Source organism: Leucoraja erinacea, chromosome 1, assembly GCF_028641065.1.
Source record: "Leucoraja erinacea ecotype New England chromosome 1, Leri_hhj_1, whole genome shotgun sequence".
Classification (NCBI taxonomy): Eukaryota; Metazoa; Chordata; class Chondrichthyes; order Rajiformes; family Rajidae; genus Leucoraja; species Leucoraja erinaceus.
In genome coordinates, this window is record NC_073377.1 from 135,027,109 (window position 1) to 135,055,057 (window position 27,949).

Consider the following 27,949-nt stretch of genomic DNA (forward strand, 5'->3'; position numbering starts at 1 on the left):
AATCCTCGACATTGTTCTGGATGGGTGCAGCTCCATCAACACTGGTGTAGGAAGGAACTGCAGGTGCTGGTTTACACCGAAGATAGACACAAAAAGCTGCAATAACTCAACAGGTCAGGCAGCATCTCTGGAGAAAAGGAATAGGTGATGCTCTGGACCTTGATCCGAACCATCACATATTCCTTTTCTCCGGAGATGCCACCTGACCCGCTGAGTCACTTCATTTGTGTCTATTCACCTACACTGAAGTGGCTGACATCATCCTAAACAAAATATCTTGCTCGAATAATACCCTAAACATTCACTCTCCATGAGCAGAAAGTAGCAGGTGCCGTGTGTACCATTTACCCTGCAGTATCTTCCTCGTGCTGCTCCAACAACACTGCCCAAACATGAGGCCCCTGCAACCAGAGGAGCAGGGGTCTGGGCACGAGAATGTCATCACGTACAAAGTGCCTCTCAAATTCTGAAAAATCAATGTATGAAAAATGCAAAATGGAGGACACAATTCAACAGAAATGGAGAACAGCTTGATACTGCTCTAAAGAATGGTAAACCAAATGGATTCCTGATTGAGGTTGAGATGAGGCAGACTGGGACTAGACACAATTGAGGTAATCACTGAAACATACAACATTCTTAATGCTCCTGGTAGAATAGATGCAGAGGTGACCATTCCCCTGGCTGGAGTGTTTGAAACAAGAAAGAAATTAAATAGAAGCACACACAGCATTTAATGCAGGGCTCTTACTTAACTTTTTTTCCCTGTTGCCAGCAGGGCAACTTAGGCAGCTTTTTACATTGCCAAATGACAGTTTAGGAGGTCAATTTAAGACGGCTTGCGATAATGTGCTCGAACGAAGTGGGTAGTTACCAGTCGGAATTATGTTCAATGAAGCATTCACATATTATTTCTGCTTCAAATAAAGTCACAACCTAAACATATTCACCAATCAAGACATGATATATACCACGATGACATGCAGCAAAATTATAATACAGTATCTCAACTCTTTTTACACGTGTAATTTCTATTATTTCTTTCCACTTCCCAACAAAAATGTGGTTGGATTATTCAGCGTATGATTAACCCGTGTCAATAAATCCTGGACCTTGGTAACATATATGCCTAACCATGTACATCACAGATTGATGCAAGTATGTTTTCTGTGAAGGACTGAAAATTATCATGACATGGCCATAGCATGGGTCGTTATTGCTATTGGCACAGAAACACTCTCGCTTCCCACATAATTTATCCACAACAAAATATACAGGTTGCAAAGAAATTTCAAAAGGTATTTTATGATAATAGCTGTTCAAAACCGACTTTACCCATCTGACAGGTAACATTGTCCGAGCACGACGTGAGGAGGGCTCTGACACGGGTGAACACGAGAAAAGCTGCAGGCCCCGATGGCACCTCGGGGTGAGTACTCAAGTCCTGTGCTACGCAGCTAGCTCCAGTGCTCACTACATTATTCAATCTCTCCCTGGACAAGTCCGTGGACCCTGCCTGCTTCAAAAAATCCATCATTGTACCAGTACCAAAAAATGCCTCCCCAGCCTGTCTGAATGACTACCGGTGGCCCTTACCTCAGTAGTCATGAAATGCTTTCAGAGGCTGGTGAAGAATCACATCTGCGCCTTCCTCCCTTGGAACATGGACTCGTTGCAGTTCGTATACCGTCCGAACAGATCCACGGACGATGCGGTCTCCCAGGTCTTGCACACCGCTCTCTCCCATCTGGACAGCCAGAAGGGGGGCTACGTGAGGATGCTGTTCATAGACTACAGTTCAGCCTTCAGCACGATAGTCCCCACCAGACTGGCCGGGAAGCTAATGGAATTGGGGCTCAACACCTCCCTGTGTGCCTGGGTCCTGGACTTTCTCACCGCCAGGCCCCAGGTAGTCAAGATGGGAGGGAATACATCGAAGTCCCTCACCCTGAGCCCCAGGGTTGCGTCCTCAGCCCCCTATTGTACTCCCTGTACACACATGACTGTGTGGCTAGGTTCAGCTCCAACTCAATAATTAAGTTTGCTGATGACACTGTGGTGGTGGGCCTGATCTCAGACAACGACGAGAAGGCCTACCGAGAGGAGGTGGCTGATCTAGCACTCTGGTGCCAGGATAACAGACTCCTCTTGAACATCAAAAAAATGAAGGAGCTGATCATGGACTTTAGGAGGGCACATCATCCGAGGACGTACACTCCATTGAGGATAAATGGGGATCCTGTGGATAGGGTGAACTGTTTTAAATATCTGGGAGTCCACATCTCCGAGGATATGACATGGGCATCACACGCCTCAGCACTCGTGAGTAAGGCAAGGCAGCGCCTTTACCACCTCAGGCAATTGAGGAAATTTAGAGTGTCTCCGAGGATCTTCCAGTGCTTCTACGCAGCGGCGGTGGAAAGCATCGTGTCCGGAAATATTACCATCTGGTTTGGGAATTGCTCTGCCAAGGACAAGAAGACTCTGCAGAGAGTAGTGCGTTCGGCCGAACGCACTATGGGTACTTCACTCACCCCCCTGCAGGAACTATACAACAGGAGGTGCAACTCCAGAGCAAATAAAATCATGGGAGACCCCTTCCACCCCTGCAACGGACTGTTCCAGCTGCTACGGTCAGGCAAACGCCTCCGTTGCCATGCCGTGAGAACGGAGAGGTTGAGAAGGAGTTTCTTCCCAGAGGCCATTCGGACTGTAAACGCTTATCTCACCAGGGACTAACTCTACTGAACGTTTTTCCTTCCATTATTTATAATGTAAAAGAATATGTGTGTTATGATTGTGTTTATAATTTGTTTGGTTGTTTGGTTGTTTGTCTTTTGCACAAAAGTCCGCGAGCATTGCCACTTTCATTTCACTGCACATCTCGTATGTGTATGTGACAAATAAACTTGACTTGACTTGACTTAAACTAACTGACAAGAGATGGCCAAAGGACATAACGGCAGCAAATGTTCTTTTGGTAATATGTCTAAAGGTGTCAAAACGCCACATTACCGGACATTCAGATTAAATGTATGTGTTGTAAACAGCAATGAAGATACCCAGTTTGTATGCACCAGATTAAAAAAAATTATTGTTAAACGCTGTTTCCATCATTCCCACTTCAGAATTAACGTTAAAATTTCAACTGAAATATCTCCTGACCAAATTTGTGATGTATATGACCGACTGTAGAAGTAAAACCTGGATAAATCCAACGTATAGTTGTGAATGTTGCTCATTAAATAACAGTACTGATACTCCATATTAAGAGCATTGATTTGCCGTTAAAATGAATTCTGTAATAACGTGTCAACGGTAGCAGTGACAACCGAACACTGCACTTTTAATGTTTCACATGTTCACAATTTAATTAATCCATCTTTATGGATTAAAACATATAATAACATTGGGATTTAAAACACATTTGATTGCATTCCATTATCAAACATAGTCAATTTTCGCTCTGAAGACATTTCCAGCACAATAGGGTCGAATCAGTGCGGGATGGATAGATGGCGGGGGGGAGGGGTGAGAAGGCAAGGTGCGGGATGGATGGATTGAAGCAGGAGAATTAGTGCGTGTTGGTTGGAATAGGTAAAATTGTGAGGAGAGAGCGCGGGGGATGTCAGTGGGGTTGAATGGGGTGGATCAGTATGGGATTGACGGGTGGGTACAGGATGAATAGGGGGTTCAGTACAGGGTGAATGGGGATAAATAAATGCTGGAGAAACTCAGCGGGTGAGGCAGCATCTATGGAGCGAAGGAAATAGGCAACGTTTCGGGTCGACCCTTCTTCAGACTGATCCCCCCCATTCTTCTTGAATGGTTGGATCAGTACAGGATGGATGGGGAGGGGGGATCAGTACAGGATGAATGGAGGGATCAGTACAGCATGAATGGGTCGATCGGTACATTGTGGATCGGAGGGGTCTGGCAGGATGTGCTAGCATACAAATTAGATAGAAAAAGCAGCCTACCAGAGGATTGGGAGAAATTCAGTCCAGCAGAGGAAAAAGGGCTTAAGGGAAGGGAAAATAGATTATGAAAGAAAACTGGCAGGGAACATAAAAACTGACTGCAAAAGTTTTTATAGATATGTGAAGAGAAAAAGATAAGTTAAAAGAAATGTAGGTCCCTTGCAGTCAGCAACAGTTGAATTGATCATGGGGAAAAAGGACATGGCAGACCAATTGAAAAAATATTTTGGTTCTGTCTTCACTAAGGAAGAGTTAATTAATCTGCCGGAAATAGCAGGGGACCGTAGGTCAAATGAGGAACTCAGTAAAATCCAGGTTAGCCGGGAAGTGGTGTTAGGTAAATTGAATGGATTAAAGGCCAATAAATCCCCAGGGCCAGATAGGCTGCATCCCAGTGTACTTAAGGAAGTAGCCCCAGAAATAGTGGATGCATTAGTGATAATTTTTCAAAACTATTTAGGTTCTGGAGTAGTTCCTGAGGATTGGAGGGTAGCTAATGTAATCCCACTTTTTAAAAAGGGAGGGAGAGGGAAAACGGGGAATTACAGACCAGTTAGTCCAACATCGGCAGTGGGGAAACTGCTAGAGTCACTTATTAAAGATTTGATAGCAGCACATTGGAAAGTGGTGAAATCATTGGACAAAGTCAGCATGGATTTATGAAAGGTAAATCATGTTTGACGAATCTTATAGAATTTTTCGAGGATAGAAACATAGAAAATAGGTGCAGGAGTAGGCCATTTGGCCCTTCGAGCCTGCACCACCATTCAATATGATCATGGCTGTTCATCCAACTCAGTATCCTGTACCTGCCTTCTCTCCATACCCCCTGATCCCTTTAGCCACAAGGGCCACATCTAACTCCCTCTTAAATATAGCCAATGAACTGGCCTCAACTACCTTCTGTGGCAGAGAATTGCAGAGATTCACCACTCTCTGTGTGAAAAATGTTTTTCTCATCTCAGTCCTAAAAGATTTCCCCTTTATCCTTAAACTGTGGCCCCTTGTTCAGGACTTCCCCAACATTGGGAACAATCTTCCTGCATCTAGCCTGTCCAACCCCCTTAAGAATTTTGTAAGTTTCTATAAGATCCCCCCTCAATCTTCTAAATTCTAGCGAGTACAAGCCGAGTCTATCCAGTCTTTCTTCAAATGAAAGTCCTGACATCCCAGGAATCAGTCTGGTGAACCTTCTCTGTACTCCCTCTATGGCAAGAATGTCTTTCCTCAGATTAGGAGACCAAAACTGTACGCAATACTCCAGGTGTGGTCTCACCAAGACCCTGTACACCTGCAGTAGAACCTCCCTGCTCCTATACTCAAATCGTTTTGCTATGAATGCTAACATACCATTCACTTTCTTCACTGCCTGCTGCACCTGCATGCCTACTTTCAATGACTGGTGTACCATGACACCTAGGTCTCGTTGCATCTCCCCTTTTCCTAATCGGCCACCATTCAGATAATAGTCTACTTTCCTGTTTTTGCCACCAAAGTGGATAACCTCACATTTATCCACATTATACTGCATCTGCCATGCATTTGAGCACTCACCCAGCCTATCCAAGTCACCTTGCAGCCTCCTAGCATCCTCCTCACAGCTAACACTGCCCCCAGCTTCGTGTCATCTGCAAATTTGAAGATGTTGCATTCAATTCCCTTGTCCAAATGATTAATATATATTGTAAATGGCTGGGGTCCCAGCACTGACCCCACTAGTCACTGCCTGCCATTGTGAAAAGGACCCATTTACTCCTACTCTTTGCTTCCTGTTTGCCAGCCAGTTCTCTATCCACATCAATACTGAACCCACAATACCAAGTGCTTTAAGTTTGCATACAAATCTCTTATGTGGGACCTTGTCAAAAGCCTTTTGAAAGACCAGATATAACACATCCACTGGTTCTCCCTTATCCACTCTACCAGTTACATCCTCAAAAAATTCTATAAGATTCGTCAAACATGATTTACCTTTCATAAATTCATGCTGACTTTGTCCAATGATTTCACCACTTTCCAAATGTGCTGCTATCCCATCTTTAATAACTGATTCTAGCATTTTCCCCACTTTACAGTTAGACTAACTGGTCTGTAATTCCCCGTTTTCTCTCTCCCTCCCTTTTTAAAAAGTGGGGTTACATTAGCTACTCTCCAAACCTCAGGATTAGATACTCGAGAATCTCAAGAGTTTTGAAAAATTATCACTACTGCATCCACTATTTCTGGGGCTACTTCTTTAAGTACTCTGGGATGCAGCCTATCTGGCCCTGGGGATTTATCGGCCTTTAATCCATTCAATTTACCTAACACCACTTCCCGGCTAACCTGTATTTCACTCAATTCCTGCCATTTCCGGCAGATTATTTATGTCTTCCTTGGTGAAGACAGAACCAAAGTAGTTATTCAATTGGTCTGCCATGTCCTTGTTCCCCATGATCAATTCACCTGTTTCTGGCTGCAAGGGACCTACATTTGTTTTAACTAATCTTTATCTCTTCACATATCTATAAAAACTTTGCAGTCAGTTTTTATGTTTCTGCCAGTTTTCTTTCATAATCTATTTTCCCATTCCTAATTAAGCCCTCTGTCCTCCTCTGCTGGACTCTAAATTTCTCCCAGTCCTCTGGTAGGCTGTTTTTTCTGGCTAATTTGTATGCTTCATCTTTTGTTTTGATACTATCCCTGATTTCCCTTGTTATCCACGGATGCACTACCTTCCCTGATTTAGTCTTTTGCCAAACTGGGATGAACAATTGTTGTGGTTCATCCATGCAGTCTTTAAATGCCTTCCATTGCATATCCACCGTCAACCCTTTAAGAATCAATTGCCAGTCTATCTTGGCCAATACACGTCTCATACCCTCAAAGTTACCTTTCTTAAAGTTCAGAACCCTTGTTTCTGAATTAACAATGTCACTCTCCATCCTAATGAAGAACTCAACCATATTATGGTCACTCTTGCCCAAGGGGCCTCGCACAACAAGACTGCTAATTAACCCTTCCTCATAACTCAATACCCAGTCGAGAATAGCCTGCTCTCTCGTTGGTTCCTCTATATGTTGGTTTAGAAAACTATCCCGCATACATTCCATGAAATTCTCTTCCTCAGCACCCGCCAATTTGATTCACCCAATCTATATGTAGATTGAAGTCACCCATTATAACTGTTTTACCTTTGTTGCACGCATTTCTAATTTCCTGTTTGATGCCATCCCTAACTCCACTACTACTGTTAGTCATGGCTGATCTATCTCTCCCTCCTAACCCCATCCTCCTGCCTTCTACCCATAACCTCTGATACCTGTACTAATCTATCTACCTCTGCCTTAAAAATATCCACTGACTTGGTCTCCAAAGCTCTCTGTGGCAAAGAATTACACAGATTCACCACCGTCTGACCAAAGAAATTCTCATAATTTCCTTCCTAACAGGATGTCCTTTAAATCTATGGGCTATGAACTCTAGTTCTAGACGTCCTTTAGTCTATGACCTCTAGTTCTAGATTTTCCCTCTAATGGAAACATCCTCTCCACATTCACTCTATTCAAGCCTTTCATTATTCTGTATGTTTTAATGAGGGTCCCCCCCTCATTCTTCTAAACTTCAATGAGTGCAGGCCCAGTGGTGACAAACGCACATCATAGATGAACCTACTCAATCCTGGGATCATTCTTGTAAACCTCAACACTATTTTGTAAACCTTGTCGTTATATACAGGCCTCCGAATAGTAGCCCGGATGTAGGACACACATTACATCAGGAGATCGAAAAAGCATGTAAGAAAGGCAATGGTAGAGTTGTCATGAGGGATTTCAATATGTAGGTAGACTGGGAAAATCAGATTGGTACTGAAACCCAAGAGAAGGAATTTGTAGAGTGCCTATGAAATGGCGTTTTAGAGCAGCTCGTGGTCAACCTCACTAGGGAAAAGAAAATTCTGGATTTGGTGTTGCGTAACAAACCAAATTTGATAAGGGAACTCAAGGTGAATGAACACTTAGAAGGCAATGATCATAACATTGTAGAATTCAACCTGCAGTTTGAAAGGGAGAAGCTGAAATCAAATGTGTCGGTATTACTGTTGAGTAGAGGTAACTACAGAGGCATGAGGGAGGAGCTGGTTAAAGTCGATGGGGGATTTCAATATGCAGGTAGACTGGGAAAATCAGGTTGGTTCAGGACCCCAAGAAAGAGAGTTTGTCGGATGTCCCCGAGATGGATTCTTAGAGCAGCTTGTAATGGAGCCGACCAGAGAAAAGGCAATTCTGGATTTAGTGTTGTCCAATGAACCAGATATGATAAGAAAACTCGAGGTAAAGGAACCGCTCAGAGGTAGTGATCATAACATGATTAGTTTTAATCTGCAATTTGAGAAGGGGAACGTTAAATCGGAAATAGCAGTGATGCAGTTGAACAAAGGGGACTATGCAGGCATGAGAGTGCAGCTGGCCAAGGTAGACTGGAAAGGGATCCTAGCAGGAATGACGGTGGAACAGCATTGGCAGGAGTTTCTGGGCATATCCCGCAAACATTCCAATAAATCCTCTTCCTTAGCACCCCTGCCAATTTGATTCACCCAATCTATATGTAGATTGAAGTCACCCATTATAACTGTTTTAACTTTGTTGCACGCATTTCTAATTTCCTGTTTGATGCCATCCCCAACTCCACTACTACTGTAAGGTGGCTTGTACACCACTCCCACTAGCGTTTTCTGCCCCTTAGTGTTTCGCAGCTCCACCCATATCGATTCCCCATCCTCCAACCTAATGTCCTTCCTTTCCATTGCGTGAATCTCCTCTCTAACCAGCCATGCTACCCTACCTCCTTTGCCTTTCTGTCTATCCTCCTGAATATTGAATATCCTTGGATGTTCAGCTCCCAGCCTTGTTCACCTTGGAGCCATGTCTCCGTGATCCCAACTATATCATAGTCATTAATAGCTATCTGCACATTCAACTCATCCACCTTATTACAAATGCTCCTTGCAGTGAGACACAAAGCCTTCAGGCTTGTTTTTACAATACTCTTACCCTTTATACAATTATGTTGAAAAGTGGAGTGTTTTAAGTTCCTTGGAACCATCATCTCCAAGGACCTGAAATGGGGGGCCACCATCAACTCTACAGTCATAAAGGCCCAACACAGGATGTACTTCCTGTGGCAGCTGAGGAAACACAATCTGCCACAGGCAATTATGGTCCAATTCTATACTGCCATCGTAGAGTCTGTCCTCACCTTCTCCATCATGGTCTGTTCTGGCTCAACCACCAAGCACGACATCCGGAGGCTGTAGCGAATTGTCTGATCAGCTGAGAAGGTTGTTGGCTCCAACCTCCCCCCCCCCCCCCCCCCCCCCCATTAACAAATTGTACACTGCAAGGGCCAGGAAGCGAGTGGGTATAATCATCTCTAACCCCTCTCACCCTGGCCACAAACTCTTTGAAGCACTTCCCTCTGGAAGGTGACTATGGACTGTCATAGCCACCACAGCCAGACATAAAAACAGCTTTTTGCCATGAGTAGTAGCTCTACTTAATAACCAAAAGTCTGTAGCCTCCTTTTGCTGGTTTAAACTGTAATGTTTTATTATTTTATTATGTGTTACTGTACTGCTTACTGTGTACTGTACTGTTACAGGTTACTTAATTGTTACTGTATGTTGTGTTGTTACTTGCAAGTGGAGCACCAAGGCAAATTCCTTGTATGTGTACATACTTGGCCAATAAACATTCATTCATTCATTCATTCATTCATTCATATCATCTCCCTGAGAAACCTCTCCAGTAACTTGTATACCTTTTCCTTGCAGACCTTTTGAAATAAGGACTTTCTAAATGCTTTGATGGTTCCTTCCTGAACTACCTCCTTTGGCAGCTCGTTCCATATACCCACCGCCTTCAGAATATTGTTCTCAGCATTGTATCGCATCAGATCCATTGACTAAGTCCAATGTCCACAATGGGGTAGAGATGAATCGAACATTAGCTTATGAAAGGACCATTTAGAAGCCTGATAATTGAAGGGAAGAAGCTGATCCTGAGTCTGGTGGTACGCTCTTTCAAGCATATGTTTATAAGTTTCACTGAAGACATGCCAAATTTCCTCAGTCTCCTTAAGAAGTAGATATTGATGTTTAAGAAGGAACTGCAATGCTGGAAAATCAAAGGTAGACAAAAATGCTGGAGAAACTCAGCGGGTGCAGCAACATCTATGGAGCGAAGGAAATAGGCGACGTTTCGGGCCAAAACCTTTCTTCAGACTGATGGGGAGGGGGGGGGCAGGGAGAAGAAAGGAAAAGGGAGGAGGAGGAGCCTGAGGCCTGAGGGCTGAGGGAGAGATAAGAAGGGGAGGAGACAGCAAGAGCAATGTTCATGCAGACTCCCCAATATGAGGTGCTGTTCCTCCAATTTCCGATGGTGCTCGCTCTGGCCAAGTAGATATTGGTGTGCCTTATTGGCTGTTATTCCACAACAGACAGATTAAAAGACCTTTCATTCCCTCAATTCCCCTCATAATTTTATACACCTCTGTAAGATCACCCCTCAGCATCCTGAGCTCCCAGGAATAAAGTCCTAGCTTGTCCAATCTCGCTCCATAGCTCTAAACCTCAAGTCCAACCAACATTCCCTAAATCTTCTCCACGCTCTTTCTAGCTTCATGACATCCTTCCAATAGCAGAGTGGCCAAAATTGAACACAATACTCCAAATGCCAGTTCACTAATTAATATCTTGTACAACTTTAACAGAAAGTCACAACTTCTAGACTCTTTACTCTGTCTGATTAAGGCTATTGTACCAAAAGCATTCTTTACCAAGCTCTCTACCTTTTGACGCCACATTCAGGGAAATATCCTGGATTAATCCCATTTTTTATTCTCCCCGCATGCTCACTAAATGCCTCTACAATTTCCTATACTTTACAACTGCAATTAGCCTATCGCAAATCTCTGGGATGCTGGGGAAAACTAGTGCTCAGAGGAAATCTACACCCTCAAAGATAGAAAGCAAACTCCGCACAGACAGCATCACAGGTCAGGATTGAACTCAGATTTCTGGTGCTAGGAGGCACTACTGTGCTCCCCATATATTGCAGCATTCAGGAAATGTGAAATTACAAAAATCTACAATTAACAAAGCCCTTAAATGTAACATAGGCACAAGGTACAAAATCCAAACTGTTGACACATAAAGACACAAAGTGCTGGAGTAACACTGCGGTTCAGGCAGCATCCCTAGAGAACATGGATAGGTGACGTTTCGTTCGTGACCTTCCTTCAGACTGATTGTGTGATTGTGGGGTGGGGGGGGTGGGGGGGTGGAGGTAAAGAACGCTGGAAGAGAGGAAGGGCTGGACAATGCCTGGCGAATGATTGGTGGATACAAGTGAGGGAGGGATTGATAGATAGATTGTCAGACAAGCGGTGCAAATTATGAACCTAGAAGGAATTGGGATGAAAAGGAATGGGGATGGTGTGAGTACACCTGGGGCAGAGGGGGGGGGAGAGGGTGCTTTAGTTTGCTACCAAAAATTGGAGAATTCAACGTTCGTATCGCTGGGATGTAGGCTGGCCAAGCAGAATATGAGGAGCTGTTCCTTCAGTTTGCGTGTAAACTCTGAACGTCTGAAGAAGGGTTTCGGCCCGAAACGTCACCTATTTCCTTCGCTCCATAGATGCTGCTGCACCCGCTGAGTTTCTCCAGCATTTTTGTGTACCTGCGTGTAAACTCATTTTGGCTATTGCACAGTGAGGCCACATGCAAACTGGAGAACAGCACTTCACATTTGTGTTTTTATGTGTCAACAGTTTGGATTTTATACCTGTTGCCTACGCTACATTTACGGGTTTGGTTAATTGTAGATTTTCGTAATTTCACATTTCATGAATGTTGCAATATGCTTGGGCAGCCTTCAACCCAGCGGTATGAACGTTGAATCCTCCAAAGGTATGCCAACTGTTGTTTTATGCAAGAAGAGACAGCTGGCTGCATTTGAATGCTTGCAACTTGTGCCTATTTCACAAACATATTAATTTGCTTCTCTCATTAAACAATCTAAAAACATAAAGTAAAATATCGCAAGATACAACATGTAACAAAGTAAAATATCCTTTGCAACAAACAAGTGATCGTAAATTCACTAAAATCATTGTTAGAACAAAAGCTAATTTTTTTAAAAACATAACTACATTTTAGGAGCGAAGCAATCTACAACGAACATATTCCATTTTGAAATCAGAGTTCAGAATTTACACAATCCAGGACTCTCACTTAACCTTTTTTCCCTGTTGCCAGTTGGGCAACCCAGGCAGTTTTTTAAGTTGCCAAATTACAGTTTAGGTGGTCATTTAAGACAGCTTGCATGACACATGCGATAATGTGCTCGGACGAAGTGCGTAGTTACCAGTTGGAATTATGTTCAATGAAACATTCACATATTATTTCTGCTTCAAATAAAGTCACAAACTAAACATATTCACCAATCAAGACGTGATATATACCACAATGACATGCAGCAAAATTATAATACAGTATCTCAACTCTTTTTACACGTTGCAATTAATGCAATTTCTATTATTTCTTTCCACTTCCAAACAAAAATGTGGTTGCATTATTCAGCGTATGATCAACCTGTGTCAATAAATCCTGGACCATGGTAACATATATGTTTAACCATGCACACTACAGAGTGATGCAAGCATGTTCTCTGTGAAGGACCAAAAATTATCATGACATGGCCATAGCATGGGTCGTTATTGCTATTGGTACAGAAACACTCTCGCTTCCCACATACATTTTATGATAATAGCTGTTAAAACCGACTATACCCATCTGACAGGTTAAAGATCACACTAACTGACAAGAGATGGTCAAAGGGCATAACTGCAGCAAATGTTCTTTTGGTAATACGTTTAAAGATGTCAAAACGCAACATTACCGGACATCCAGATTAGATGTATGTGTTATGAACAGCAATGTAGATACCCAGTTTGTACGCACCAGATTTAAAACAAATTATTGATAAACGCTGTTTCCATCACTTCAGAATTAATGTTAAAATTTTAACTGAAATATCTCCTGACCAAATTAGTGATGTATATGTAAAAGTAAAATCTGGATAAATCCAACATATAGTTGTGAATGTTTTCATTAAATAACCATATAACCATATAACAATTACAGCACGGAAACACGCCATCTCGGCCCTACAAGTCCATGCCGAACAAATTTTTTTCCCCTTAGTCCCACCTGCCTGCACTTGTACCATAACCCTCCATTCCCTTCTCATCCATATGCCTATCCAATTTATTTTTAAATGATACCAATGAACCTGCCTCCACCACTTCCACTGGGAGCTCATTCCACACCGCCACCACTCTCTGCGTAAAGAAGTTCCCCCTCATATTACCCCTAAACTTCTGTCCCTTAATTCTGAAGTCATGTCCCCTTGTTTGAATCTTCCCTATTCTCAAAGGGAAAAGCTTGTCCACATCAACTCTGTCTATCCCTCTCACCATTTTAAAGACCTCTATCAGGTCCCCCCTTAACCTTCTGCGCTCCAGAGAATAAAGACCTAATTTATTCAACCTATCTCTGTAACTTAGTTGTTGAAACCCAGGCAACATTCTAGTAAATCTCCTCTGTACTCTCTCTATTTTGTTGACATCATTCCTATAATTTGGCGACCAAAATTGTACCCCATACTCCAGATTTGGTCTCACCAATGCCTTGTACAATTTTAACATTACATCCCAGCTTCTATACTCAATGCTCCGATTTATAAAGGCTAGCATACCAAAAGCTTTCTGTACCACCCTATCTATATGAGATAATCTATGAAATATGATGTATGAAATAAATACTGTACTGATACTCCATATTAAGAGCATTGATTTGCCGTTAAAATGAATTCTGTAATAACGTGTCAAAGGTAGCAGTGACAATCTAACACTGCGGTTTTAATGATTCACATGTTCACAATTTAATAATCCATCTTTTTGGATTAAAACAAATAATAACATTGGGAACTAAAACATATTTGATTGCATTCCGTTATCAAACATAGTCAATGTTCACTCTGAAGACATTTCCAGCACAATAGGGTCAGGTGGGGGGGGGGGGGGGGGAATCAGTGCGGGATGGATAGATGGCGGTGGGGGGGGGGGGGGGAGGGTTGAGAAGGCATGGAATGGATGGATTGAGGCAAGGGGAATTAGTGCGTGTTGGTTGGAGTAGGTAAAATTGTGAGGGGAGAGCGCGGGGGATGATGGTGGGGTTGAATGGGGGGATCTGTGAAGGATGGATGGGGGGTGCAGTGCAGGATGAAGGGGTGGAGCAGTGCAGGACGGATGGAAGGGTTGGTCAGTACAGGATGAATTGGGGGACCAGTGTAGGATTGATGGGGAGTGGCAGGAGAATCAATGTGAGGTGGATAGGGAGATCAGTGCACGATGAATAGATGGGAGGGGGGGGGGGGGGGTAGAGATGAGGAGGGGAGCACACGGGATGTCAGTGAGGACTGAATAGAGGCAGGGATGGAGAGGATGGATCTCAGGATAAGGGGGGGGGGGTGGAGGGTGGCATACAAGAGAGAGAGAGAGAGGGGAAGGGGCAGAGGAGCTGGGAAGGAAGGACAGCGCTCCTCGGACAACCACCGGCATCATCGCTGCCTTGGCCGTCCTTGTCCATCGCCAACTGCCGCCGCCAAAGGGGGAAGCAGTTGGGATCTCCTCGCCACCGCCTCCCCTCCCCCGCCAACCAACAGGAAGGTGCGGGGCCACGCTTCAGACGGCGGAAGGAGGCCTCCCCCGGCTTCCCCCAGCCTGCCTGCCTGCTTGCTTGCCTCCCTCCCTCCCTACCTCCTCCCGGCCTCGGCATGTGAGAGGGTTTGTTTTAATAGCGCCGTTGGCGGAGTGGCAGGCAGCAGCCGCTATCAGGCCGAGCGGGGGGGGGGGGGGGAGGAGGAAGAGGCGATGGAGCCGCCATCGCCGCTGCTGCTGTGATTCGCCCGTCATTCGCTCCGACCCTCCGTCACGCCACACTTAGCATCTTTCCCACAAAAAGTCACGTTCCTTTTCTCCAGAGATGCTGCCTGACCTGCTGAGTTACTCCAGTTTTTTTGTGTCTATCTTCGGTATAAACCAGTATCTGCGTACCAAGCCGGGCAAAATGACTCGGCGTTTAGGTTGCCCGGCGGCACTTTGAGTGGTCAGTGTCACCCGGGCAACCGCTAATTTCGAGCCCTGGATAGAGCAACAACACTGAACCATTGAGGATATTTCAGGCATGTGTAATATTTGTTACCCCACTTCTATTGAAATATCTGCACCCTATTCTTTAGAAAAATGCAGATTGAAGCGCTGCTTTTTCAGCACCTTTTATATTCAACCATCTAGAAACTGGATCTTATAGGATGACAAGACTTCTCATCAAGTTTTACACATCACAAGCAGAATGAGAGAAAGGTTGGCAGAGTATGGTTATGACCAGGAACTGCCTGCAAGAGGGCAGGAACATAGTCAATCCTAGCTTTTTAAATAAATTGGATCGGTCCTTGTAAGGTTGGGGGAAGGAGTGGGGGAAATGGGATTAGTTGCACTGTCTGGCTACTCAATGTGCCCAAATGGCCACCACCTTTATAGATTATTCAACACAGCAACACAGCAATGTCTGTCCATAAAACCATTACCACTCCAGCTCCACTCAATGTCAAATCTTACATAGTAAAATAATTATAAAAAAATATTTCTACCAACATAACCTAAGTAACCCACGATTTGGTCTCGGCATCATGTTCAGCACAGATATTGTGGGCCGAAGGGCCTGTTCCTGTTCTGTATTGTACTGTTCCATGTTCAAGGTTTAAAAACTACTACCCGATCGCACTACCCAAATCAGGAAATCATATCAAAAGTACAGTAATGCATATGGAGCAGATTGCGGAGATGTCCCATGGAATAGGAGTCAGGAGTAATTTGAGAAACATGGTTACCAGTAGATTTGATAACAGATCAAAAGTCTTTCAGCCCAACAATTTAACACCAATTTACTGCACAAATCAGAGTTCACAGCATTGGAGATGGAAGGGAATGCAGTGTGCGATAGATTAACATGAACATTGGGAGATGGTGTGAATGGGTTTTGCTGGTTAGCAAGTGGCAACATGTGTGGTGCAAGTGCTAGGACCTTGACTATTTATAATCAATATCAAAGGCTTGGATGAAGTTTCAGACAATATTGCAGCTGAATTTTCTGACAATGCAAAACATGTGACAGAGAATCTGCAGAGGGAAACAGATTGAGCAAGTAGTCAAAAACTGGCAGATAATGTGGTGAAACATGAGATTACCAAATTTGACAAAAAGAAAAGCAGAATATATTTAAATGGAGAGAGGCTACAGAATGCTGCAGTACAACAGAGGATTAGCATGCATAAACAAAAATTAGGAAGACAAATCGATTTTTTTTGTTACAAGGAGGATGGAGGATATTTGTTAGGGAGTCTTCCTACAATTGTACAAGATATTGGTGAGATTCATTACCCTTTAGATGACCACGATTGGTTATGCATTCACAATCCAAATCCTAACCATGTGTCACATATGGAGACTATTGGGAGAGGATTTTTGGAAAGGCAAGGGCTGATCACGGGAATCAGGAGTCAGCATAGTATATGCAAGGGAAATCTACCATACAACCTGATAACAGTTTTTTTGAGACGAGTTTTCTAGGGCCGAGATGGCCTGTTTCCGTGCTGTAATTGTTATATGGTTATATTGAGAAGGGAATGGAGGGTTATGGTATGAGTGCAGGCAGGTGGGACTAAGGGGAAAAAAAGTTGTTCGGCACGTTGTAGGGCCGAGATGGCCTGTTTCCGTGCTGTAATTGTTATATGGTTATATGGTTATATGATTATTTATAAAATTGATGAAGATAATTAAAGATGGTAGACATTGTGTTCATGGACTTCAGAACGGCTTTTGACAAGGTTTCACACAGTGGAAAGTTGGGCAGAGTGATGGCAGACAGAATTTAATCCAGATAGGTTTGAGGTTATACATTTTGGGTCATCCAATAATGGCCTGACATATACAGGTAATGGTAGGGACCTCAGAAGTATTGAAGTGCAGTTGGACCCCGAGGTGCAGTTTATAGCTCCCTGAAATTGGCAGGAAGGTGTTTAACTTGCTTGTCTTGATCAGCAGATAATTCCTTGCAACCTGTATATTTTGTTATGTATAAATGTTGTGGGAAGCGAGAGTGTTTTCTGTACCAATAGCAAAAACGACCCATGCTAATAATGTCATGATAATTTTTGGTCCTTCACAGGGAACATGCTTGCATCAATCTGTAGTGTGCATGGTTAAGCATATACATCATATAACCATATAATCATATAACAATTACAGCACGGAAACAGGCCATCTCGGCCCTGCAAGTCCATGCCGAACAAATTTTTTTTCCCCTTAGTCCCACCTGCCTGTACTCATACCATAACCCTCCATTCCCTTCTCATCCATATGCCTATCCAATTTATTTTTAAATGATACCAATGAACCTGCCTCCACCACTTCCACTGGGAGCTCATTCCACACCGCCACCACTCTCTGCGTAAAGAAGTTCCCCCTCATATTACCCCTAAACTTCTGTCCCTTATCATCCAGGATTTATTGACACAGGTTGATCATATGCTGAATAATCCAACCACATTTTTGTTTGGAAGTGGAAAGAACTAATAGAAATTGCATTAATTGCAATGTGTAAAAAGAGTTGAGATATTGTATTATAATTTTGCTGCATGTCATTGTGGTATATATCATGTCTTGATTGGTGAATATGTTTAGTTTGTGAGTTATTTGAAGCAGAAATAATATGTGAATGTAGACAAAAGTGCTGGAGAAACTCAGCGGATGTGGCAGCATCTATGGAGCGAATGAAAGGCAACGTTTTGGCCAAAATCCTTCTTCAGATAGACAAGGTTTCAGGCCGAAACCTATCAATTTCCTACGCTCCATAGATGCTGCTGCACCCGCTGAGTTTCTCCAGCACTTTTGTCTACCTTCGATTTTCCAGCATCTGCAATTCCTTCTTGAACATAATATGTGAATGCTTCATTGAGCATAATTCCGACTGGTAACTACGCACTTCGTCCGAGCACATTATCGCATGCGTCATGCAAACCGTCTTAAATGACCACCTAAACTGTCATTTGGCAACCTAAAAATCTGTCAAGGTTGCCCGGCTGGCAACAGGGAAAAAAAGTTAAGTGAGAGCCCTGTAAGGGGGAGGTATAGCGAGACCTGGGCTTCCTTGTACACTGGTCACTGAATGTTGGCTTGCAGGTACAGCAGGCAGTGAAGAAAGCTAATAGAATGTTGGCCTTCATAACAAGAGGATTTCAGTATAGGAGTATACTTCTGCAGTTGTACAGGGCTCTGGTGAGACCGCATCTGGAGTATTGTGTACAGTTTTGTCTCCTAATTTGAGGAAGGACATCCTTGTGCTTGAGGCAGTGCAGCATAGGTTCACGAGATTGACCCCTGGGATGGCAGGACTGTCATATGAGGAAAGATTGAAAAGACAACGCTTGTATTCACTGGAGTTTAGAAGGGTGAGGGGGGGGGATCATATAGAAACATATAAGATTATAAAAGGACTGGACAAGCTAGATGCAGGAAAAATGTTCCCAATGTGGGGCGAGTCCAGAACCAGGGGCCACAGTCTTAGAATAAAGGGGAGGTCATTTAAGACTGAGGTGAGAAAAAACTTTTTCACCCAAAGAGTTGTGAATTTATGGAATTCCCTGCCACAGAGGGCAGTGGAGGCCAAGTCACTGGATGGATTTGAGAGTTAGATAGAGCTCTAGGGGCAAGTGGAGTCAAGGGATATGGGGAGAAGGCAGGCACGGGTTATTGATAGGGGACGATCAGCCATAATCACAATGAATGGCGATGCTAGCTCAAAGGGCCAAATGGCCATCTCCTGCACCTATTTTCTATGTTTCTATGTTTCTAAAACAGAACAGCACAATAACAGACCATTCTGAGATGGACCATCACGTTGCAGCTGTTCAACATGTTGGTTGGACTATAATTGCACCACTGTATGTGATTCTGGTCATCACCCCTCAGTCAGGATGTGGTAGCATGAGAAAGAGTGTAGAAGAGATTCACGAGGATGTTGCCTAGAATGTAGAGTTCTTTAATCAAATGGTCAGATTAAATAGGCTGGGACTGTTCTCGGAGGAGTGAAGGAGATTGAAGGGTATTCTACAGTGTAATAAAATCACAAGGGGCCTCCAAGTGTAGGTAGGGGTCTAAACCTAGAGGACGTGGGTTTAATGTGATACGGAAAATATTAAAAAGAGATCTGAAGGGCATGTTTTTCCACACTGAGGATGACAGGTATAGGGAACATCTAACACAGGTGGTGGTATAGGAACGTTCTAACACAGCATTTAAATAGGTACAGGTCGGAAAGATATAGGGAGATTTCTCTTTATTTACTTTATTCTTAGTGACTTAATATGTGGTCCTCAGAATGGAGATTGCTGAATAAAGTATGTTTATGCAATTTTGTTTGTGCAATCTAATTAAGTTTATTTTGAAAGCTAGTTTACATCTAAAATGTTATCTTCGTAGCTTTGCAGATTTCAGTTGAAGTGGTAAATAAATAACTTTTCGAAGGGGAAGAGCATTAGTTTTAGAAGTGTTAGGTAAACTGTCAGGACTGAAGGCAGATAAATCCCCAGGGCCTGATGGTCTGCATCACAGCGTACTCAAGGAGGTGGCCCTAGAAATTGGGGATGCTTTGGTGATCATTTTCCAATGTTCTCTCGACTCTGGATCAGTTCCTGTGGACTGGAGGGTAGCCAATGTAACTCCACTTCTTAAGAGAGAGAAAATGGGGAATTATAGACCAGCTAGCCTAAAAGCCCTGTCCCACGGTACGGGTTCATTCCAAGAGCTCTCCCGAGTTAAAAAAAAAATCAAACTCGTGGTAAGCACGGAGAATGAACGTAGCGGGTACGTCGGAGCTCGGGGACATCTCTTAGCAGCTCGTACCGCTAACGGCAGGTGCTCCGGAAGACTAGCTAACGGCAGGTAAGCACGGGAAGACGGGAAGACATGTTGAAAAATGTCCACGAGAGCCCTGAGTAACGACGAGTGGCCATTACCGTAAATTTCCAAGTTCGAGTCAGGGCAAACTCGGGAGAACTCTTGGAATGAACTTGTATCGTGGGACAGGGCTTTTACAGGTGGAGAAGATGCTTGTGTTGAATGTAAATTATAGCAGCGTATTTGGAAAGCAGTGTCAGGATCGTTCAAAGTCAGCATGGATTTATGATGGGGGAATGCTTGACTACTCTTGGAATTTTTTGAGGATGTAACAAGTAGAATGGATAAGGGAAAGCCAGTGGATGTAGTGTATCTGGGCTTTCAAAAAGCCTTTGACAAGGTCCCACACAAGAGATTAGTGTGCAAAATTAGAGTACATGGTATTGGTGGTAGGGTATTGACATGGATAGAGAACTGGTTGGCAGACAGGAATCAAAGAGTAGGAATTAACGGGTCCTTTTCAGAATGGCAGGCATTGACTAGTGGGGTGCCGCAAGGCTTGGTGCTGGGAACCCGGTTGTTTACAATAGATATTAATGATTTAGATGAGGGAATTAAATGTAATGTAACATCTCTGAGTTTGCAGATGACACAAAGCTTAGTGGCAGCGTGAGCTGCGAGGAGGATGCTATGAAGCAGCAGGGTGAATTGGATAGATGAGGTGAGTGGGTAGAAGCATAGCAGATGCAGTATAATGTAGTTAAATTTGAGGTTATTCACTTTGGTGGCAAGAACAGGAAGACAGATTATTATCTGAATGGTGTCAGATTAGGAAAAGGAGGAGACCTGGGTGTGCTTGTACATCAGTCACTGAAAGTAAGCATGCAGGTACACCAGGTAGTGAAGAAAGCTAATGTTTAAGAAAGAACTGCAGATGCTGGAAAAATCAACGGTATACAAAAAATGCTGGAGAAACTCAGCGGGTGAGGCAGTATCTATGGAGAGAAGGAATGGACGATGTTATGGGTTGAGTTTCTTCGTCAGACTGATCTCAAAGCTAATGGCATGTTGGCCTTCATTGCAAGAGGATTTTGGTTTATGAGCAAGGAGGTCCTACTGCAGTTGCACATGCCTCTGGTGGGATTACACCTGGAGTATTGTGTGCAATTTTGGTCACCTAACTTGAGAAGGACATCATTGCTATTGAGGGAATGCAGCGTAGGTTCACCAAGTTAATTCCCGCGATGGTGGGACTGACATACGATGAAAAAATGGGTCGACTGGGCTTGTATTTGCTGGACTTTAGAAGAATGAGAGGGGATCTTATGGAAACATATAAAATTCTTAGAGAATTGACAGGGTAGATGCAGAAAAATGTTCCCAAAGATGGGGGAGTCAAGAACTAAGGGGTAGGCCATTTAGGACTGAGACAAGGAAAAACTTTTTCACCCAGAGAGTCGTGAATCTGTGGAATTCTCTGCCACAGAAGGCAGTGGAGGCCAATTCACTGGATGCTTTTAAGAGAGTTAGATTTAGCTCTTAGGGCTAAGGGAATCAGGGGATATAGGGGAAAAGATAGATCGGTTTACTGATTTTGAATGATCAGCCATGATCATATTGAATGGCGGTGCTGGCTCGAAGGGCCAAATGGCGTACTCCTGCACCTATTTTTTAATGTTTCTATGTTTATTAAAATCAGTTACCAATAATTAAAATCAGATGACTTACCTAATGTTACTTTAGTGTATAAAACGATAGGTACCCTAAAGCAGGGGGAATTTTGGTGTGACACTGGCATAGATGACATGGGTAACTGCCGGTCTAGGAGAAACAAGCATGTTGGGAGTCCCCTGCGTTCCTCGTGATTCCCGTTTATCCTTCCTTTTGTTTTCCTTTCTCTCTCTTGGACATTATTGAGGGTTATTTGTTCCTCGTTGGACTGATATGCCTGTAACTCAACTACTTGGGAGGGAGTAAACTGTAAGAACAAAGGATGAGAGAAAAGCAGGAACTTCTATAGCCATAGATGTAGCTGGGTTGGTATGCTGTCTCTAGTTCCATGGTCAAGATTGTCACTCGATGACTGCAGAGGTGTATGGAGAGAAAGTGAGGATCCGAAAGTGGTGGGACATGTTGGTACCAAGCAAACAGTAATTGACTGCATTCACAACTAATTCGCAAGCTTTTGGAAATGAGAAGTATCAAGGGACTTCTGACAGGAACCTGCAGCTGCAGTTAAAGATCCCCAAAATCACGATGAACTGGCTACAGTTGTATTTGTTGCCCCTCAAACCAAAGATACTAGAGGAGCCCAGCAGCAGCTGAGTGAAGAGCCCAATGCCTGGGACCCGCTTCAAGTCCTTGACATCTTCCCCAGGCCGGCTGCGGCCACTGGGTGCCGTGCGGGGCTGCTGCGTCAGGTCAGTGCAACAGGCCGTGGGGATACCCTGGGCCGCAGCGGCCTCTCCAGGGCTTGGGGCTTTGGCCAAGGGGCCCGGCTGTAGGCTGGGTCCCCCGCCCGACCGCACTTACCTGTGTCAGGCTGGGGCCGGGGTCTCCCCGGCCGCACTCACCTGTGACAGGCTGAGGGTGTGGAGGGGCCGGGTTGTGGGCTGTGTGGGTTGGGGCCAGGGTGTGAGGCCGGGGCCCTCATTCACCTGTGTGGGCTGGGCAGGGTGTAGGGGGGGGGGGGGGGGGGGGGGGGCGTGGGTGGGTGGGGTGGGGGGGGGGTGGGTGTGTGGGCTGTGAGGGAGTGGGTCCGGGGAGTGGTGTGGTTGGGGGGGGGGGGGGGGGGGGGGGGGGGGGGGGGGCAGGCCCCTCATTCACTCACCTGTGTGAGGGGGGTGTGGGTTTGTGTGTGGGGGGCCGGGTGTGGGGGCTGGAGTCAGGGTGTTGGGGGTCCAGGCCCCGTGTTCACTCACCTGTGTGAGGGGGGCTGTGAGGGAGTGGGGGGGGCGGTGTGAGGTGTTGGGGGTGTCGGGGTGGGGTGTTGGGGTGCCGGGGGTTGGGGGCCGGGCCCCGCGTTCACTCACCTGTGTGAGGGGGTTGTGTGTGGGAGTGGGGGGCGGTGTGGGGTGCCGGGGTGTCGGGGAGGGGGGGGGTCGGGGTGTTGGGGGCCGGGCCCCGCGTTCACTCACCTGTGTGAGGGGGCGGGGGGGGGGGGGGGGGGGGTGTTGGGGTGCCGGGGGTGGGGGGCCCCGCGTTCGGGGTGTTGGGGGGGGGGGGGGGTCGCGTTCACTCACCTGTGTGAGGGGGGGGGGGGGGGGGGGGGGGGGGGGGGGGGGTCGGGGGGGGGGGGGGTCGGGGTGTTGGGGGCCGGGCCCCGCGTTCACTCACCTGTGTGAGGCTGAGGCGCGGCGGACTCATTGATGGACGGCCGCTCGCTGCTGCCCCTGACGTCACTGAGCAGCGACGCGCTCGGGCCCCCGCCGCTGACGTCAATGCGTTACCTCTGCGCACGCGCGGCCCCGGCTCGTGCCCCTGGTTGGAGGGGGGGAATGATGATGAAGGGAATGGATGTGGGGTAATGGAGAATGATGATGGTGGAGCAATGGATGGATAGAGGAGGCAATAATGATGGGGCAATGGAGAGAAGGGACAATGGAGAGATGGAGGGTGGAATGGTGATGGATGATGTGGGAATGGAGAGGGAGAATGGCATTGAGGGACGGGGCAAGGTTTCAAGTCAAGTCACTTATTTCTATATCACATTTAAAAAACAACTCTCGTTGGCCAAAGTGCTTTACATTGTAGCAATGTTACAAAATTTGGAGATTTTAAAAATCAAGTCTGCAATTTATCCCATCAAATAGCATAAAAAAAGTCAAATTTGACAAAAAATTCACTTTCATAGCTTCAGTATTAAAAAAGTTATGACCATTTTCATACTCAGAAATTAGAATCTTGTTCCCTATTGCTTTTGCATTGACTTAATCTGCTGTGCAAAAGCTGTGATCGAGGACAGACAAAAGCCCATAACTTTCTTAAAAATTAAGAGAATGAATGAAATTTTCAGTTATTATAGATTGAAGCATTCTGAAACAAATATAAAACATCTTACTTGGATAACCTAAAATTAATGCATATAATTAGTTAATTACCTAATTGTAGTAAATTACAAAATTGACCGTAGTGGCGGAAATAGTAATAAACACCCAGACTGCCTTTGCAGGGATGCTGTTCCACAGTCTAGGAGCTGCAACCGCGAAGACGCAGTCGCCCCTGAGCTTATGCCTAGACCACGGGATGTTCAGTAACCCCAAGTCGGCCGATCTGAGGGACCTGGAGGTGGTGTGGTGGGTAAGCAGACTTTTGATGTAGGTGGGGGCAAGCCCATTAAGGGCTTTGTAGACATAAAGAAGGATCTTGAAATTTATTCGGAACCGCACAGGGAGCGAGTGGAGAGAGGCCAGAATCGGGGTGATGTGGTCCCTTTCTCGGATGCCCGTCAGGAGTCTCGCTGTGACGTTTTGGACCAGTTGCAGGCGGGACAGGGAAGATTGGCTGATGCCAGTGTAAAGGGAGTTGCAGTAACTGAGGCGGGAAGAGATAAATGTGTGGATGATCTTTTCAAGGTCATCAAACTGGAGGAATTGTTTTATTTTAGTTATCGTCCGAAGCTGGAAGAAGCTAACTTTGACTTGTTTGTCACATTTCAATGCTGAGTCAAATATCACGCCAAGGTTTTTGACGTGAGTTTTGAGTAATGGGGTAAGGCTTCCAAGGCTGCCTGCTACCATTTTGATTGAGTCCGAGGGGCCGAGAAAGATGACCTCAGACTTACTCTCGTTTATTTGGAGGAAGGTCTGGCCCATTCAACACTTTATATCCTCGAGGCAATGGATAAGGTTAAGTAGATTTGAACGTTTTTTGGGCTTCAGGGGGAGTTAGAGTTGTGTATCATTTGCATAGCAATGGAAGGAAATGCTGTGTCTTTGAATGACTTGGCCTAAGGGAAGCATATACAGGGAGAAGAGAATGGGGTCAAAGATGGAACCTTGTGGAACCCTGCAGCAGAGGCTAGCTGGGGAAGATAACGAGTTTCCTATGTTAAGTGGAGAAACTCCTACCTTTGAGGTAGGAGATGAACCAGCTCAGGACAGTGCCATCAATACCAATCCCATACCGGAGACGGTCAATTAAGATGGTGTGGGCGACAGTATCAAATGCTGCGCTGAGGTCGAGAAGGAGCTGGATTGCACAGTCACCGGGAGTCAACGGTGAGCAGCAGGTCATTATGTACCTTCAACAAGGCAGACTCCGTGCTGTGGGCCCTGAAACCTGATTGGAAAGTTTCCAAGATAGTATTTTGGTGAAGGTAAGGCATGTTGACTTAAAATTACCTTTTCAAGGGCTTTTGAAAGGAAAGACAGTTTTGAAATAGGTCTGTAGGTGGGGTTGAGGTTAGGCTTTTTCAGGAGGGGCTGGACCACCGCATGCTTGAAGCAGGTAGGAAAAGTGCCAGTGGCCAGAGAACTGTTGAAGATGACGAGATGCTGGGATCAGCTATTGTAATGACGTCCTTCAGAAGAGCAGAGGGGACAATGTCAAGGGGGCAGGTAGTAGGTTTCATGGTGGTGATTAGTTTCACAAGGGAGGGTAGAGTAACGGGTTGAAAACAGTCTAATTTTGAAGAACAGACCAATGAGACAGTCAGATTTGAGGCGGAATGGAGGGGTGATGAGGGATGGAGGCAGATGGTGATAGGGAATGGTGAGCAGCATGGTGGCGCAGCGGTACACAATACACAATACAATTTATTTGTCACTTGAACCTCATAGAGGCTCAAGTGAAATGTTGTTTCTGTAGTCATACATACAAGAAAAAAAGACCCAAGACAAAACACAATTTACACAGACATCCATCACAGCGCATCTCCTCCTCGCTGTGATGGAAGGCAAAAAAAACGTATCTCTCCCCTGCACTTCCCTCTCTCCCCCCCCCCCCCCCCCGATGTCATGGAGGTGATGAAGGTAGAGCTGCTGCCTCACAGCGCCACAGACCTGGGTTCGATCCCGACTATGGGTACTGTCTACAGAGTTTGTAGACAGAATTCTCCCCATGACCGCGTGGGTTTTCTCTGGGAATTTTAGTTTCCTCCCACACTCCAAAGACGTACAGGTTTGTAGGATAATTAGATTAGTTATAATTAAATGTAAAATTGTGTGTAGGATAGTGCGGTGATCACTGGTCGGTGCGTACTTGGTGAGCCGAAGGGCCTATTTCTGCGCTGTATCTAAAATTAAATGAGGGGGAATAAAGGAGGTGGATGGGGAAATGGAAGGATTGAGGGGGGAATGGAGAGGATGATGATTGGTGTAGGGGGGGTGGGGATGATGAGAGATGGAGAGCAGAATGGGGAAATGGAGTAGGTGATGAAGGACGGAGAGGTGACAGGATTGAGGGGGTAATGGAGAGATTGAGGGGATAGTGGGAGGGATGGAGGGGAGCAAGAGGGGGAATGGAGAGGTGTGGGACTGGGGTGCAAAGGGGGTGAGGAATGCAGAATAGTTTCAGTGAGCACTTGGTTTAGATTTATTACTGTCACAGGAAATAGGCAACGTTTTGGGCCAAAAGCCTTTTTCAGACTGAAGAAGGGTTTCAGCCCAAAACGTTGCCTATGTCCTTCGCTCCATAGATGCTGCTGTGCCCGCTGAGTTTCTCCAGCATTTTTGTCTACCTTCGATTTTCCAGCATCTGCAGTTCCTTCTTAAACCCCAGGCCTAGTTCTTGGCCATCAGCTATGTATCATTTTATATAGTAATCGAAAGGCAGGTTATCTAAAGGGAGGGGGACTGCAAATGAGTGTGGAACGGTCCTTCCATAAGCTGTTGGAAGGAACTGCAGATGCTGGTTTATACCAAAGATAGACACAAAGTGCTGGAGTACGTCAGCAGGTCACCGCTCTAAGATCTTTGAGCAGCATCTCTGGAGAAAAGGAATAAGTGACATTTTGGGTCAGGACTGGTCTTCAGACCCAGATGGAACTAGATGTCCAGTGCAAGAATAACAAAGGGTTGACAAATGCATGGAAATGCATGGCTGACAATATGGCATGGAAACAGGCCCTTTGGCCCATCTCGTCCATGCCGACCGGGATGCCCCATTTAAGTTTGTCTCATTTACCTGAGTTTTGTCCATGACCTTATAAACCTTTGTTTTCTATGTACCTGTCCAGATGTATTTCAAATGTGTTATAGTACCTACCTCAACTACCTCCTGTAGCAGCTCGTTCCATACACCCTCCACCCTCTCTGTGGAGAAAATTGCCCCTGAGGTTCCTACTAACCCCTCACCTTAAACCTTTGCCTTTCTAGTTCTTTTTTCACAAGTTCTGTGCATTCAGTCCATCTATTCCTCTCATGGGTTGATACACCTCTAAAAAGATCACCCCTCGGCTTCCTGGGGTCTAACTATAAAGTTCTAACCTGCCCAATCTCTACCTCAGCCTCTCAAGGCCTGGCAAAATCCTTGTAAATCTTCTCTGCTCCCTTTCCAGCTTTCCTGTGGCAAAATGATCGAAACTGAACACAATACTCCATGTTTACATAGAAACATAGAAATTAGGTGCAGGAGTAGGCCATTCGGCCCTTCGAGCCTGCACCGCCATTCAATATGATCATGGCTGATCATCCAACTCAGTATCCCGTACCTGCCTTCTCTCCATACTCTCTGATCCCCTTAGCCACAAGGCCCACATCTAACTCCCTCTTAAATATAGCCAATGAACTGGCCTCGACTACCCTCTGCGGCAGAGAGTTCCAGAGATTCACCACTCTCTGTGTGTTTAGTTGATTGTCACGTGTACCAAGGTACAGTGGAAAGTTTTTGTTGCGTGCTAACCAGTAAAACAGAAAGACTATACAGGATTACAATTGAGTCTTCCATAGTGTAAAGATACATGTAGGGAA

The 27,949-nt window shown here is 45.1% G+C and overlaps 1 protein-coding gene across 1 annotated transcript in view; it reads right to left on the reverse strand.

The window, feature by feature from the left end:
- The window catches only part of LOC129702119 (polycomb group RING finger protein 3), a 138,028-nt gene extending 114,542 nt beyond the window's left edge, over positions 1-23,486 (reverse strand). The window contains exon 1 of the mRNA XM_055643700.1: positions 23,376-23,486. Coding sequence (XP_055499675.1) covers positions 23,376-23,405 — 30 coding nt within the window. The 5' untranslated portion in view covers positions 23,406-23,486. The remainder of the gene's footprint in view (positions 1-23,375) is intronic.
- Between the last annotated feature and the right edge of the window lie 4,463 nt (positions 23,487-27,949).